This window comes from Apodemus sylvaticus, chromosome 7 (assembly GCF_947179515.1).
Source record: "Apodemus sylvaticus chromosome 7, mApoSyl1.1, whole genome shotgun sequence".
NCBI lineage: Eukaryota > Metazoa > Chordata > Mammalia > Rodentia > Muridae > Apodemus > Apodemus sylvaticus.
Window position 1 is genome coordinate 131,152,843 of NC_067478.1, and position 14,558 is coordinate 131,167,400.

Sequence of the window (14,558 nt, forward strand, 5' to 3'; positions counted from 1 at the left end):
CTGCACCCCACCTTGCAAAACAATTTCCTTTTTTCAAAGTAAATTTGTCTGCTTTTTCACCATCTCCTCTCAGCTTGCTTGGGGGGAAAAAAGCCAATTTCTTTCTTTCTTTCTTTCTTTCTTTCTTTCTTTCTTTCTTTCTTTCTTTCTTTCTTTCTTTCTTTCTTTCTTTTTCTTTCTTTCTTTTTATCTCTTGATCCCAGCAAACTAGCAATATATTTTATCATTTGTCCTTTAGGACTTTGGGAAAATGTCTTTATTTCTCGTTTTTATTGTCTTGCTTTGGAAGAAGCAAGCTTTGGAGGCTTTTTCTATTCAGAGACATGTTGAGTCGAGCAAGAAAGAAGGCACATTAATGTTTAGCGTAACGCTTTGCTTCCTTTTCTTCAGCAACTTTATTCTAACTAAGAGAGCACAGGCCTTTGCTTATGTCTGTGAAATAGTATCCTAGATGCTCTTACTTTCTATGATCCTTATTCATCCCTTTAATACAAGATTCATGTTCACTTCCTCTACGAAACAGTGCTTTCTTGGAATTCATGTAGTTTTTTTTCTCTTCCTTGAAATGCTAGCTCTTCATTGTACTAATCATATTGTCGCTGTTTAGTTTCTACATTCACAATACCAAATGGGTTTTCTTCATTTACAGGCAAAATACCAAGTTTATCCCCTGATTCACATGGTACAAACCTGCCCATGATGCAGATGTAGAAAGTGTTAATTATATAGAATTCTTGAAGCAGATAATGCAGTTATTGTCATGACTAGTAGTTGACGAATACTATGACCTATCATCCATGCATTTAGTAAGTCTCTAATCAAACCTCACCCAAATTTTCTCCTGAGTCACATTTTTTTGTCTTCCCTACGTACTGCTTTATACTAATAATCTTGCCCAGGCAGGGAGGTGGGGTGGAGCTTACTCTTTTCTCAAAGAAATACATGGATGGTTATCAAAACACAGATGGTTACACTTTATATGTCTACAATGATGGCAGGATGGAAAGATAAAGCAATGGTTTGTCCATCAAATTAAGGACTCTCATTGGATGATAGGCTCAAACACTGTTGAAGTTGAATAAAATAGTTGTTATCCCTAGCATTGCATTTCTCAATAACAACACACAATTCCTCTGGGAGGATAAACATAGATATTTTAAGTCAATGAATACAAAGCAAATCTCTGAAAAGACTGCTAGGCCTTTGGGGAGAATGCAGCCCTCCTAGAGCTAAGCCACTGCAATGCAGGATGAGGCATCACAGCCTGTAGTATTCATCCTCTACCCATTCATACTGAAATACAACATAAAGTCCCAACCTGAGGCCTTTCTTCCAGATGATGGAAAATTGTGCTTCAGGGTCTCTATTTTCAAGGTGGGTTTTCTCCCTTAAAATTAGAGGAATATGATGTGGTATACAGTATTTGTGTTAAAGAAAGACAAGACATTTCCAACCCCTTCATCAATTATCAGTTCCATGCTAGCTCTGGAGAAAGATGGCCTTTTTCTCACAAGCCCACAGAGGTCCAGGATTTCTCATTGTGCTATACTTTAACATTTATCTTTCTACACGCTTTAACTTGTTCAGTACACCTCTGCTCTCACTTACGATGGTGTCCTGGTGATGGCTGAAACTTTCCGAAGTCTCAGAAGACAGAAAATTGATATATCAAGGAGAGGAAATGCTGGGGATTGTTTGGCAAACCCTGCTGCTCCCTGGGGCCAGGGAATTGACATGGAGAGAACACTGAAGCAGGTAACTCATAATTTTGATTTATTTCATGATCTTTTGTAAGAATGGTATATTAAAAACAGACTGGTACATCTAAGTATTAATGTCTATTATAATTTCCATGCTAGTATATAAAGCATTTAACAGTGTCAAAACATTTTAGTTAGAACTACAATGGTTATTCCTTGCATACATGTGTAGTCAAATGACACAACAAATCCGTAAAAGTCTAAAACAATGAAGTTGCTCAGTGTAGACACACTTGGTTAGCCAGAGCCCAGTGTTCCATAAAATCACTCAAGGATCCAGCCTGACAGAACAGCTGCCATTTTGAATGAACAGGTTGTTGTGGGAAAGTTTTAGAATAACAATTGAATGCTTCATTTCAATAATGATTCTACTATCTGTTTACAACTTACATCAGAAAGATTCATTACCCTCATTGTCCATAAGGAGTACAGGGAATATAAACCTAACAAAGAAGGAGGAATAATGTTTGGTAGATCTAAGAACTTCTTTAATGTATCTTTAACTTTGGATTAAATGATTAATTTTATTCTTCTGTGCTCATAAAAACAATATATTTTATATAGCTGGTGTTCCATAAAGTTATTAATCTCTCTGAAATATGGTAAATTCAAAGTGTAAGTAAAATGAATGGAAATCTAAAGGAAATTTGGAATCCAATGTGCTTGGATATTTCAAATGATGTATTTTTAGCTTTTTGTATGTTAATTCAGCATAGCAAGAAGAATATGAGTTGTCATAGGAACCCTAGGTATATAATCTGCTGTAAGAACACATAAAAATAAAACTGAAGACTGACTCTAAGCAAATAAAATTTCTGTTCTATAAAGGATATTTTCATATTGGGAAAAATTATGTTAGTTAAAATGAAACTTTGTAATACAGAAAAATCATCTTATAGATATAGAGCAAAATAACTTTTAATATCCTTTAATATCCCTTCTCAAGGCTCCATCTCAGTAGCTGAAGCATCTAATCACATCCCAGAGAGCTGATTGTACCTTTTAATTACACAGACTTTTATGGTCCTTAGACTAGTAGTGAAAGACTCCCTTAAGTGAAGCTCCTAATGAGTATATGTGTCTTTTCTTTTTCTTTCACAGGTTCGAATTCAAGGACTAACTGGGAATGTTCAATTTGACCACTATGGACGTAGAGTTAATTACACAATGGATGTGTTTGAATTAAAAAGCACAGGACCTCGAAAGGTGAGCTGCAAATGAACTGAAAAATAAAAATTCTTTTGTTATTTTTATTTGACACTCTTAAAGGTGTATGGGAGAAAAAAAAGCTCAATTCTCTAAATTCTATTTTTAAGTGACACTCACACCTAGTATTTTCTTAATAGGCAATGGTTGTATCATGTTTAATGTTTAATGATGCGACAAAATGAAACAATTAATTTGTCATTATACCCTATAACTCACAATGGGAGCAATGTGGCAAGGGGAACTTGGTAAACAAATTTTGGAAACAAAATGTATTCCACAGAAAAGAACACAATGAAATATGTCCATGTATGATCTGTGAATTATTAGAGAGAGTACAAAGAGACCCTTCTAAAGAATAGGTGTATTTTAAACAGATTGTTGGTTCTTCAACTAATCAGGAAATTAAATTGAGTAAAGGAAAGCAAATAGAAGATAAAATGAAGACAATAATTAATGGGCTGAGGAAGGAAAGCCAGCACCTGAATTCAGGAAAGTACTAGCTCAAGGATTTTATACTTAAAAAATATCTTAGCATTGCTTCTATTACTATGACAAAACACCCTGACAAAAAAGACACTTAAAGGAAAATGGGTTTGTTTCTTCTTAGAAGTACAGGTTACAGTTTATCACTGACCACACATGCAGGCAGGAAGGTAAAGCAGGTCACATGATCACCACAGTGAAGAAGATACTGACGCTCTTTGCTTGCACTTGTACTCAGCTCAACTGCCCCACTCTTACACAGCTCAGAGGCCCTCACTTTGCATTAGAGCTGCCCTCAAAGAACAAGTTCTTCTTATCTCAACTCAATCAATCCTGATCAGACAATCCCTCACTGAGAAGCTCTTGCCCAGTGATTCTGATTGTAGCAGGTTAACCATCACAGAAAAGCAGCTCTAGAGATCTCAGATGTGAGGATGCTTAGATGTCTTTCTAGCATTCCCAATGTAGCCTACCAGAACTGCCTAAACTTTTCTTCTCAAGACCACTCTTTACCTGAAATATTTATATGTGAATCCAGGTATATATAAGGTAGACAAACAAATTAGGCATTTGTAGATTACAACTCACAAAGAACTTTATATTTAGAATGATTTTAGTATAGCTGTAATTTCATCATTTATCTATACTAATGAGATGGGTGTGCTGTACTATAATTATATGAAAAATTTAAATCTAGTCTGAAAGTTAAAATATCTCTTTCCTTACATTGATTAATGTGTTTGATGTTGTACATGTGAATGCTAATAACACTGAATCACGTAACTAACCAGTACAAAATGGCAGCAGTATATTTCAAGGAGAGGATGTCCATATTTTAAAACATTATGGAAATTGTTGAAAATCTTATCCTAATATTGGGCTAAAATTGATCCAACAATTTTTGTGAAAAATCAATAAGCATATTAATCCAAAAACCTTGAAAATCAAGCCATGAATTACCCAGGAATGGTAAATCATGCATGTAACACTAGCACTTAGGAGGCAACATCATCAGGGTTCGATAGCATCCTCAATGATGCAAAAAGTTAGAAGTCAGCCTAAGGACATGCAACCCTACAATAAAATCTATGTATATAAATTAATAAATCATTCTAATACAATAGAAAGATATTCTAAATTGATGTCTACAACCTGTGAAATGATGGTAGAAAAATAGTATTTGCTATTTATGATTAAGCTATTATATTTCAGTAAAAGCAAAAATCTTTGGATAGGAAGAGTATTTCAATGACTAGCACACAGTATTCTTAAATGTGAGCCAAGGTTGTTCAGGGAGCATGCACTGGTATTAAATAGCATTACAGCTTGTAGTACAAGTATTCATATTATGTATTTGAAAGTCAAGACTGAGGTGAAGTCACACAATGCAACATAAGCAGATGCTTCCAGAAAAACCTCAGTTCAATATACATTTTATCCTTGAAGAAACAGAAGCTGTCTGATTTTTTTTTAACACTTGTGTTCACTTATACTAGTAATCCACTGCTTAAGAAGCTCAGTTAAGCCAGTCATAATTCATGCATTTGATCTTAGCATTGGAAGCAGAGACACACAGATCTCTATGAGAATCTATGTCAGAAAGAGAAAGAGAGTGAAGAGGAAGAGACTCTGGGCTCAACTTTACGTAACGGAGCCATATTATCTCATAACAGCAACTGGTTTTAAGAATTTTATTGTAAATGATGCCTAGAATTTTTTTCTTTTATTGGATTGTTTAAAATATTTTTTCTTTTATTGGTTTTTTATTTACATTGTAAATGTTAACCCCTTTACCAGTTTCCCCACCAGAAACCCCCTGTCCCACCTGCCATCCCCCTGATTCTATGAGGGTGTTCCCCAGTCCACCCACCAACTCCTGCCTTCCCACTCTGGCATTTCACTACAATGGGACATCAAGCCTTCACAGGGCCAAGGGTCTCTCCTCACAGGAGCTATGGTTCATTCTATGGTTACTCTTTGGTTGGCGGTTTAGTCCCTGGGAGCTCTGGGAGGTCTGACTGTTTGATATTGTTGTTCTTCCTAGGAGGTTTCAAACCCCTTCAGTTCCTTCAGTACTTTATCTAACTCCTCCATTGGGAACCCTGTTCTCAGTCCAATAATTGGCTACAAGCATCTCCTTCTGTGTTTGTCAGGTGATGGCAGAGTCTCTCAGAAGACACCTATATCAAGTTCCTATAAGCAAGCATTTCTTAGTATCCTCAATAGTGTCTGGGTGTGGTGACTGAATATGGGATGGATGCCCAGGTGGAGTAGTCTATGAATGGCCTTTCCTTCAGGCTCTACTCCACACTTTTTATAATGTATCCTCCAGTGATTATTTTGTTCCCCCTTCTAAGGGCTGAAGTATCTACAATTTGGTCTTCCTTCTTCTTCCTCTTCTTCCTCTTCCTCTTCCTCTTCTTTCTCTTCCTCATCCTCTTCTTCTTTCTTCTTCTTCTTCTTCTTCTTCTTCTTCTTCTTCTTCTTCTTCTTCTTCTTCTTCTTCTTCTTCTTCTTCTTCTTCTTCTTCTTCTTCTTCTTCTTCTTCTTCTTCTTCCTTCTTCTTCTTCTTCTTCTTCTTCTTCTTCTTCTTCTTCTTCTTCTTCTTCTTCTTCTTCTTCTTCTTCTTCTTCTTCTTCTTCTTCTTTCTTCTTCTTCTTCTTCTTCTCTTCTTCTTCTTCTTCTTCTTCTTCTTCTTCTTCTTCTTCTTCTTCTTCTTCTTCTTCTTCTTCTTCTTCTTCTTCTTCTTCTTCATGTTCTCTGTGAATTGTATCTTGGAAATTCCAAGCTTTGGGACTAATATTTACTTATCAGTGAGCATGTTGTTTTGTGATTGGTGTAACTCAATTAGGATGATATTTTCTAGTTCCACCATTTGTCTAAGAATTTCATGCAGTCATTTTTTTAAATAGCTGAATAGTATTCCACTGTAAATGCACCACATTTTCTGTATCCATTACTCTGTTGAAGGACATATGGGTTCTCTCCAGCTTCTGGCTATTATAAATAAGCCTGCTATGAACATTATGGAGCATGTGTCCTTATTACATGTTGGAGCATCTTCTGTGTATGCCCAAGAGTAGTATAGCTGGGTCTTCAAGGATTACTATGTCCAATTGTCTGAGGAACTGCCAGAGTGATTTCCATAGTGGTTGTACTGGCTTGCATTCCCACCAACAATGAGAATGTTCCTCTATCTTCACATCCTTCCAAGCATTTGCTGTCACCTAAATTTTTAATTTTAGCTATTCTGACTGGTGTGAGGTGGAATCCTGGGCTTGGTTTGATTTTCATTTCCCACATAACTAAGCATGTTGAACATTTCTTTAGGTGCTTCTCAGCCATTTAAAGCTCCTCAGTTGAGAATTCATTGGTTAGCTCTATACCCCATTTTTAATAGGATTATTTGATTCTCTGGAGTCTAACTTCTTGAGCTCTTTGTGTATATTAGATATTAGCATTGTATTAGATGTAGGATTGGTAAGGATTTATTTACAATCTGCTGGTTGCTGGTTTTTCTTACTCACAGACTCTTGCCTTACAGAAACTTTCAATTTTATGAGGTCCCATTTTTTACTGTTCATCTTGAAGCATAAGTCATTGGTGTTTTGTTCAGGAAATTGCCCCCGTGCCCATGTGTTCGAAGCTCTTCCCCACCTCCTTTTCTATTAGATTCAGAGTATCTGGTTTTGTGTGGAGGTCCTTGATCTACTTGGACTTGAGCTTTGTACAGGGAAACAAAAACAGATTAACATGTATTCTTCTACATGATGACTGCCAGTTTAACCAACACCATTTATTGAAAATGCTCCTTTTTCCACTGGATGTTTTAAGCTTCTTGGTCAAAGATTCAGTTAACATAAGAGTGTGGGTTCACTTTTGTGTCTTCAATTCTATTCTATCAATTTACCTGACTGTGTCTGTAGCAATAGCATTCAGTTTTTATCACTATTGCTCTTTAATACAGATTGAGGTCAGGGATGGTGATTACCTGAGAAGTTCTTTTATTGTTGAGAATAGTTTTTGCTATCCTGGGGTTTTTCTTATTCAAAATGAATTTGCAAATTGCTCTTTCTAATTCTATGAAGAATTGAGTTGGAATTTTTATAGGATTGCATTGAATCTGTAAATTGCTTTCAGCAAGATGGCTATTTTTACTATATTAATTCTGTCAATCCATGAGCATGAGAGATCTTTCCATCTTCTGAGATCTTCTATTTATTTCTTCAGAGACTTGAAGTTCTTGCTATACAGATCTTTCACTAGCTTGGTTAGAGTCACACCAGGTTATTTTATATTATTCATGACTATTTTTAAGGGTGCTCCTTCTGTAATTTCTTTCTTAGTCTGATTATCGTTTGAGAGAGGAAAGATACTGATTTGTTTGAATTAATCTCATATCCAGCCACTTTGGTAAAGTTGTTTATCAGGTATAAGAGGTCTCTGATAAATTTTTTAGGGTCATGTAAGTATACAATCATGTCATATGCAAATAATGGATCTTGCTTTCCCATCTGTATCCCTTTGACCTTCTTTAGTTGTCTAAGTACTCTGGCTAGGACTTCAAGTACTCTATTGAATAGGTAGGGAGAGAGTGGACAGCCTTGTCTAGTCCCTGATTTTAGTGGGACTTCTTCAAGTTTCTCTGCATTTAGTTTTATTTTGGCTCCTTTTATGCTGTATGTTGCTTTTACTATATTTAGGTATGGGCCTTGATTTCATCTTGCCAAGACTTTTAACATAAAGGGGTGTTGAATTTTGTCAAATGCTTTCTCAGCATCTAATGAGATGATCATGTATTTTTTTTAATTTGAGTTTCTTTATATAGTGGATTACACTGATAGATTTCTATATATTGAACCATCCATGCATCCCTGGAATGAAGCCTACTTGAATTTGAATAATGAATGATTATTTTGATATGCTGGATTCAATTTGTGAGAATTTTATTGAGTATTTTGCATTGATATTCATAGAGGAAATTGGTCTGAAGTTCTCTTTCTTTGTTGGGTCTTTATGTGGTTTAGGTTTAAGCATAATTGTAGCTTCATAGACTGAATTAGGTATTATTCCTTCTACTTTTTATTTTATGGAATAGTTTGAAGAGTATTAGTATTAGATCTTCTTTTTTTATTTTATTTTATTCGATACATTTTTTATTTACATTTCAAATGATTTCCCCTTTCCTAGTCCCCCCACTCCCAGAAAGTCCTGTAAGCCCCCTTCTCTCCCCCTGTCCTCCCACCCACCCCTTCCCACTTCCCCGTTCTGGTTTTGCTGAATACTGCTTCACTGAGTCTTTCCAGAACAAGGGGCCACTCTTCCTTTCTTCTTTTAAGGTCTAATAAAATACTGCACAAAATCCATCTGGTCCTGGGCTTTTGGGGGAGGGGGCTTGGGAGACTTTTTTAAAATATATTTTCTTTATTTACATTTCAAATATTTTCCATGTCCCTCATTTCCCCACCAAAAGCCCCCTATCCCCTCCCCCTCCCCCTGCTCACTAACCCAACCACTCCCACTTCCCTGACCTGGCATTCCCCTACCTTAGGGCAATGAGCCTTCATCTGTCCACGGACCTCTCCTCACATTGATATCAGACCAGGCCATCCTGTGCTACCAATATGGCTGGAACCATGGGTCATTCCATGTTCTCTTTAGCTGTTGGTTTAGTCCCTGGGAGCTCTGAAGTTACTGGTTGGTTCATATTGTTGTTCCTCCTATGGGGCTATAAAACCCTTCAGCTTCTTGGGTTCTTTCTCTAGTTCCACCATTGGGGAACCTGTGCTCAGTTCAATGGTTTGTTGAGAGCATCCCCTCTGTATTTGTCAGGCACTGTCAGGGCCTCTTTGGAAACAGCTATATCAAGCTCCTGTCAGCAAGCACTTGTTTGCATCCACAACAGTATCTGGGTTTGGTAACTCTATATGGGATGGATCTACAGGTAGGGCAGTTTCTAGATGGTCTTTCCTTCAGTCTCTGCCCTACACTTTGTCTCTGTATTTCCTCCCCTGGTTATTTTGTACCCTATCTAAGAAGGATCAAAGTATCCATATTTTTGTCTTCCTTCTTAAGTTTCATGTGGTCTATGAATTATATCTTGGGTATTGCAAGCTTCTGGACTAATATCTACTTATCAGGGAGTATATACCATGTATATTCTTTTGTGATTGGGTTATCTCATTCAGGATGGCATTCTCCAATTCCACCTACTTGCCTAAGAATTTCATGAAGTCATTGTTTTTAATATCTGAGTAGTACTCCATTGTGTAAATGTACCACAGTTCCTGTATCCATAACTCTGTTGAGGGACATCTGGTTTCTTTCCAGCTTCTGGCTATTATAAATAAGCCTGTTATGAACATAGTAGAACATGTGACCTTATTACAAGTTGGAGCATCTTCTGGGTATTTTCCCAGGAGTGGTATAGCTGGGTACTCTGATAATGCTATGTCCAATTTTCCGATGTACTGCCAAACTCATTTCCAGAGTGGTTTAACCAGCTTGCGATCCCACCAGAAATGAAGGAGTATTCCTCTTTATCCACACCCTTGACAGCATTTTGATCTTAGCCATTCTTACAGTTGTGAGGTGGAATCTCAAGGTTGTTTTGATTTCCATTTCCCTGAGTCATAGGGTTGGGAGAATTTTAATGACTGTTTCTATTTCTTTAGGTATTATGGGACTCTTTAGATGGTTTATCTGATGCTGATTTGACTTTGGTAACTGGTATCTGTGTAGAAATTGTCCATTTCATCCAAAATTTCCAGTTTTGGTGAATATAGGCTTTTGTAGTAGGATCTGATGATTTTTGAATTCCTTAGTTTCTGTTGTTATGTCTTCCTTTTCATTTCTGATTTTGTTAATTTGAATATTGACTCTGTGCCCTATTATTTGTCTGGCTAAGGGTTTATCTATCTTGTTGATTTTTTCAAAGAACCAGCTTCTGGTATTTTTTTTTTTATTCTTTGTATAGTTCTTTTTGTTTCTACATGGCTGATTTCAAGCTTGAGTTTGATTATTTCTTGCTGTCTGCTCCTCTTGGGTGTATTTGTGTCTTTTTGTTCTAGAGCTTTCAGGTGTGCTGCTAAGCTGCTAGTGTATGCTCTCTCCAGTTTCTTTTTGGAGGAATTCAGAGCTATGAGCTTTCCTCTTAGCACTGCTTTCATTGTGCCCCATAAGTTTTAGTATGTTGTGCCTTCATTCTCATTAAATTTTAAAAAGTCTTTAATTTCTTTCTTTCTTTCTTCTTTGATCAAGTTATCAATTAATAGAGTTTTTCAGCTTCAATATATATGTGGGCTTTGTGTTGTTTTTGTTGTTATTGTAGATCAGCCTTTGTCCATGTTAATAATAATGGGATTATTTCAATTTTCTTTTCTCTGTTGAGGCCTGTTTTCTGACCAATTATATGGTCAGTTTGGGAGAAGGTATCATGAAGTGCTGAGAAGAAGTTATTTTCTTTGTTTTAGCATGAAATGTTCTATAAATAGTTATCTGTTAAATCCATTTGGTTCATAACTTCTGTTAGTTTCCTTGAGTCTCTGTTTAGTTTGTGTTTCCATTGATGAGAGTGGGGTGTTGAAGTCTCCTACTATTATTGTGTGATGTCCAATGTGTGCTTTGAGCTTTTGTAAAGTTACTTTTATGAATGCTATTGCCATTGCATTGGGAGCATAAATATTCGAATTAAGAGTTCTTCTCAGTAGATTTGTCCTTTTACAAGTATGAAGTGTTCTTCCCAATCTTTTTTTGATAACATTTAGTTGAAAGTTGATTTTATTCGATACTAGAATGTCTACTCCAGTTTGTTTCTTGGGACCATTTGATTGGAATTTTTTCCAGCCTTTTACTCTGATGTAGTATCTATCTTTGTTACTGAGGTGCATTTCCTGCATGCAGTAAAATTCTGGATCCTGTTTACCTATCCAATCTGTCTTTTTATTGGGGAATTGAGTCCACTGATGTTAAGAGATATTAAGAAAAAGTGATTGTTGCTTCCTGTTATTTTTGTTGTTAGAGGTTGAATTATGTTTGTGTGGCTGTCTTATTTCTAGCTTATTGAAAGATTAATTCTTGCTTTTTCTAGGGTGTAATTTCCCTCCTTGTGTTGGAGTTTTCCATCTATTATCATTTGTAGGACTGGATTTGTGGAGAGATATTGTGTAAATTTGGTTTTGTCATAGAATATCGTTTTTTCTCCATTTATGGTAATTGAGAGTTTTGCTGGGTATAGTAGCCTGGGCTGGCATTTCTGTTCTCTTACAGTCTGTATGAGATCTGCTCATCTTCTGGACTTTAGAGTCTCTGTTGAGAAGTCTGGATTTATATGTTACTTGACCTTTTCCTGTTGAGAAGTCTGGATTTATATGTTACTTGACCTTTTCGCCTCATTTTTTAATGTTCATTATTTGTTTTGTGCACTTGGTGTTTTGACTATTATGTGACAAGAATTTCTTTTCTGGTCCAATCTATTTGGAGTTCTGTAGGCTTCTTGTATATTTATTGGCATCTATTTCTTTAGGTTTGGGTTGTTTTCTTCTATAATTTTGTTGAATATATTTACTGGCCCTTTAATATGGGAATCTTCACTCTCTTCTATATGTGTTATTCTTAGCGTTAGTCTTCTAATTTTGTCCTGGATTTCCTGGATATTTTGTGGTAGGAACTTTTTGAATTTTGTATTTTTTAAATGTTGTGTCAATGGTTTTTTGGGTATCTTCCACACCTGCGAATCTCTTTTCTATTTCTTGTATTCTGTTGGTGATACTTGTATCTATGACTCCTAAGCTCTATTCTAGGTTTTCTAACCCCAGGGTTGTCTCCATTGTGATTTCTTTATTGTTTCTATTTCCATTTTTAAATGCTAGATGGTTTTGTTCAATTCCTTTACCTGTTTGGTGGTATTTTCCTGTAGTTCTTTAAGGGATTTTTGTGTTTTCTCTTTAACGACTTCTAGCTGTTTAACTGTTGTCTTGTGTATTTAAGGGAGTTATTTATGACTTTCTTAAAGTCCTCTATTATCTCCATGACATGCTTTTTAGGTATGTTGGGGTATCCAGGGCTTGCTATGGTTGAAGAACTGGGTTCTTATGATGCCACATTATTCTTATGTTCTTGTGCTTGCCTCTTGCCATTTTGTTATCTCTAGTGCTACCTGTCCTTACTGTCTCTGACTAGAGCCTGTCCCTCTTGTGGTCCTGGTTGTGTCAGAACTCCTCAGATTCCTGCTGTGTCTGTGACCCTCTGATTCTGGGATCCTTTGATTCTGAGATCCTGGATGTGTCAGTGCTCCTAGGAGTCAAGCTGCTTCTGGAATCTTGAAATCCTGGTGTGACCCAGTTCCTGAGATCCTGTTGTTTCAGAGCTCCTGGGAGTCAAGATTTCTCTGAGTGTTGCAGAGGTGGATGTGGAACCAGAACCCTGGGTTTGCTCTAGGCACAGGTGCAAGCTTAAAGAAACCTGTGTCTCTGGCTCAGCAGGTCTTTGTGTTTCCCTGGTTTCTGTGGGCATTCCAGTTATGCTGGGTGGTGGGGAAAATGTTGTGGCCTCAACTATGATCTTAACTGTGTCAGAGCTCCAGTGCTCCTGGGTGAATCTGATCTCCTGGAAGTCCAGCTTCCTCTGTGATTTTGTACTCCAGTGATCCTGTGATTCTGTGATACTGTGAACCTGTGATCCTGTGTGTTTCAGAACACCTGGAAGTTGGGCTCCCTATGGGTGTCTTAAGAGGGATTACAGAGCCAGCACCCCAGGTCTGCTCTTGGTGCAGGTTCAGACCCAAAGGAACCCATGCCACTGGTTAGGCAGAGATTCCTGTGTGTCTAGATCCTGAGGGACCCAGTTACTCCGGATTTTGGGGCAAATGTTGTGGCCTCTCCTTTGATCCTGGGACTTTCAGAACACCTGGGCATTAGGCTCCCTCTGGGTGTGTAGAAGTGAGTGCAGAGCCAGCACCCCAAGTCTGCTCTGAGTACAGGTTCAAACTGGAAGGAACCCGTGCCACTGGATGTCCTGTGTCCCTGAATCTCATGGGTCACAGTTACCCCTGGTGTTGGGGCAGACGTTATGGTCTCCTCACCTGTGATCCTGGACATATTGGGTCAACCAATTGAAGGCAGGGAGTGAAGGAATTGTGTGACATCTCATGAGCCAAATTAGCAAGCTCCTTAAGGAAGAAGACACAATTCCCAAAAAGAAATACTGGCTCCACACTCCTAGAAAATTGCCAGCCTGACTCTGGAGCTGACAGAATGAGTACATATGCTAGTAAAAGTATTGACTTCTGGGTAGGAAGAGGGAGGAGATGCAAATTTCATTTAATGTAACAAACTGGTTGGCCATGCAGAGCTGGTCAACTAAGCAAAAACTTTTTTAAATGCAAAAGATGATCTTGTATCTTACAAAACAATGACTATGGCTAAACAAATAAATTGTTTTTAATAAAACTGAAAAAAAACAGGAAGAGGAAGCAAGTGGGCTATTTATACTACTGAATCTTTTTATGGCCTCTTCAATCACAAGGGTGTCAAGAACTCTCAAAGAGAAAAGAGAAAATAAATTAGAGGAGTGATACACAAGTGTCTTCACATGCATCTACCATTTATCCAAAATTCTTAAAAGAACAATGAAGTGTGAAATGATGCAGGCTTATCTGTCTTTGTTTAACCAGTAACAGTCATCTGCTCGGCATTGTGTCAGGAATATTAAACTTAAAAATGAACTAACTGGCGTGAGAAACACTGGGCTGCTGAGACTAGGCAGTGTGTCTGAAAAGTGATCAATCATTCTTGTAAACTGAATTCTTGCCAGTAATGGAGCGTGCTTTGAGCATAGATCAGAGAGGCAACCAATCACTTGTCTGGCTTGCATAGCTGGAACCCTTAGCCAGCATCTTATTAAGTTAAAGTCTGAGGTTTTCTGAACCATACCCACTCTATATAACTGGAATCTTCTTATCATGGACTTAGCACCCCAGGCTCCAGAGCTAAGATTTGCAAGGTTTCATGAAATTATAATGTTAAAAGTGTATTTATTAAGGTTAGGTTATATGCTGGGTACTATCATGGAAAACTAATATTTGTTCCCACATTTAATTCTCATGAC

The 14,558-nt window shown here is 37.3% G+C and overlaps 1 protein-coding gene across 1 annotated transcript in view; it reads left to right on the forward strand.

Annotated features, from left to right (window-relative positions):
- Positions 1 to 14,558, forward strand: part of LOC127689862 (glutamate receptor 4) — a 105,886-nt gene that overhangs the window by 35,517 nt on the left and 55,811 nt on the right. The window contains exons 5-6 of the mRNA XM_052189418.1: positions 1,588 to 1,755; positions 2,862 to 2,966. Of these exons, the coding sequence (XP_052045378.1) occupies positions 1,588 to 1,755; positions 2,862 to 2,966 (273 nt within the window). The remainder of the gene's footprint in view (positions 1 to 1,587; positions 1,756 to 2,861; positions 2,967 to 14,558) is intronic.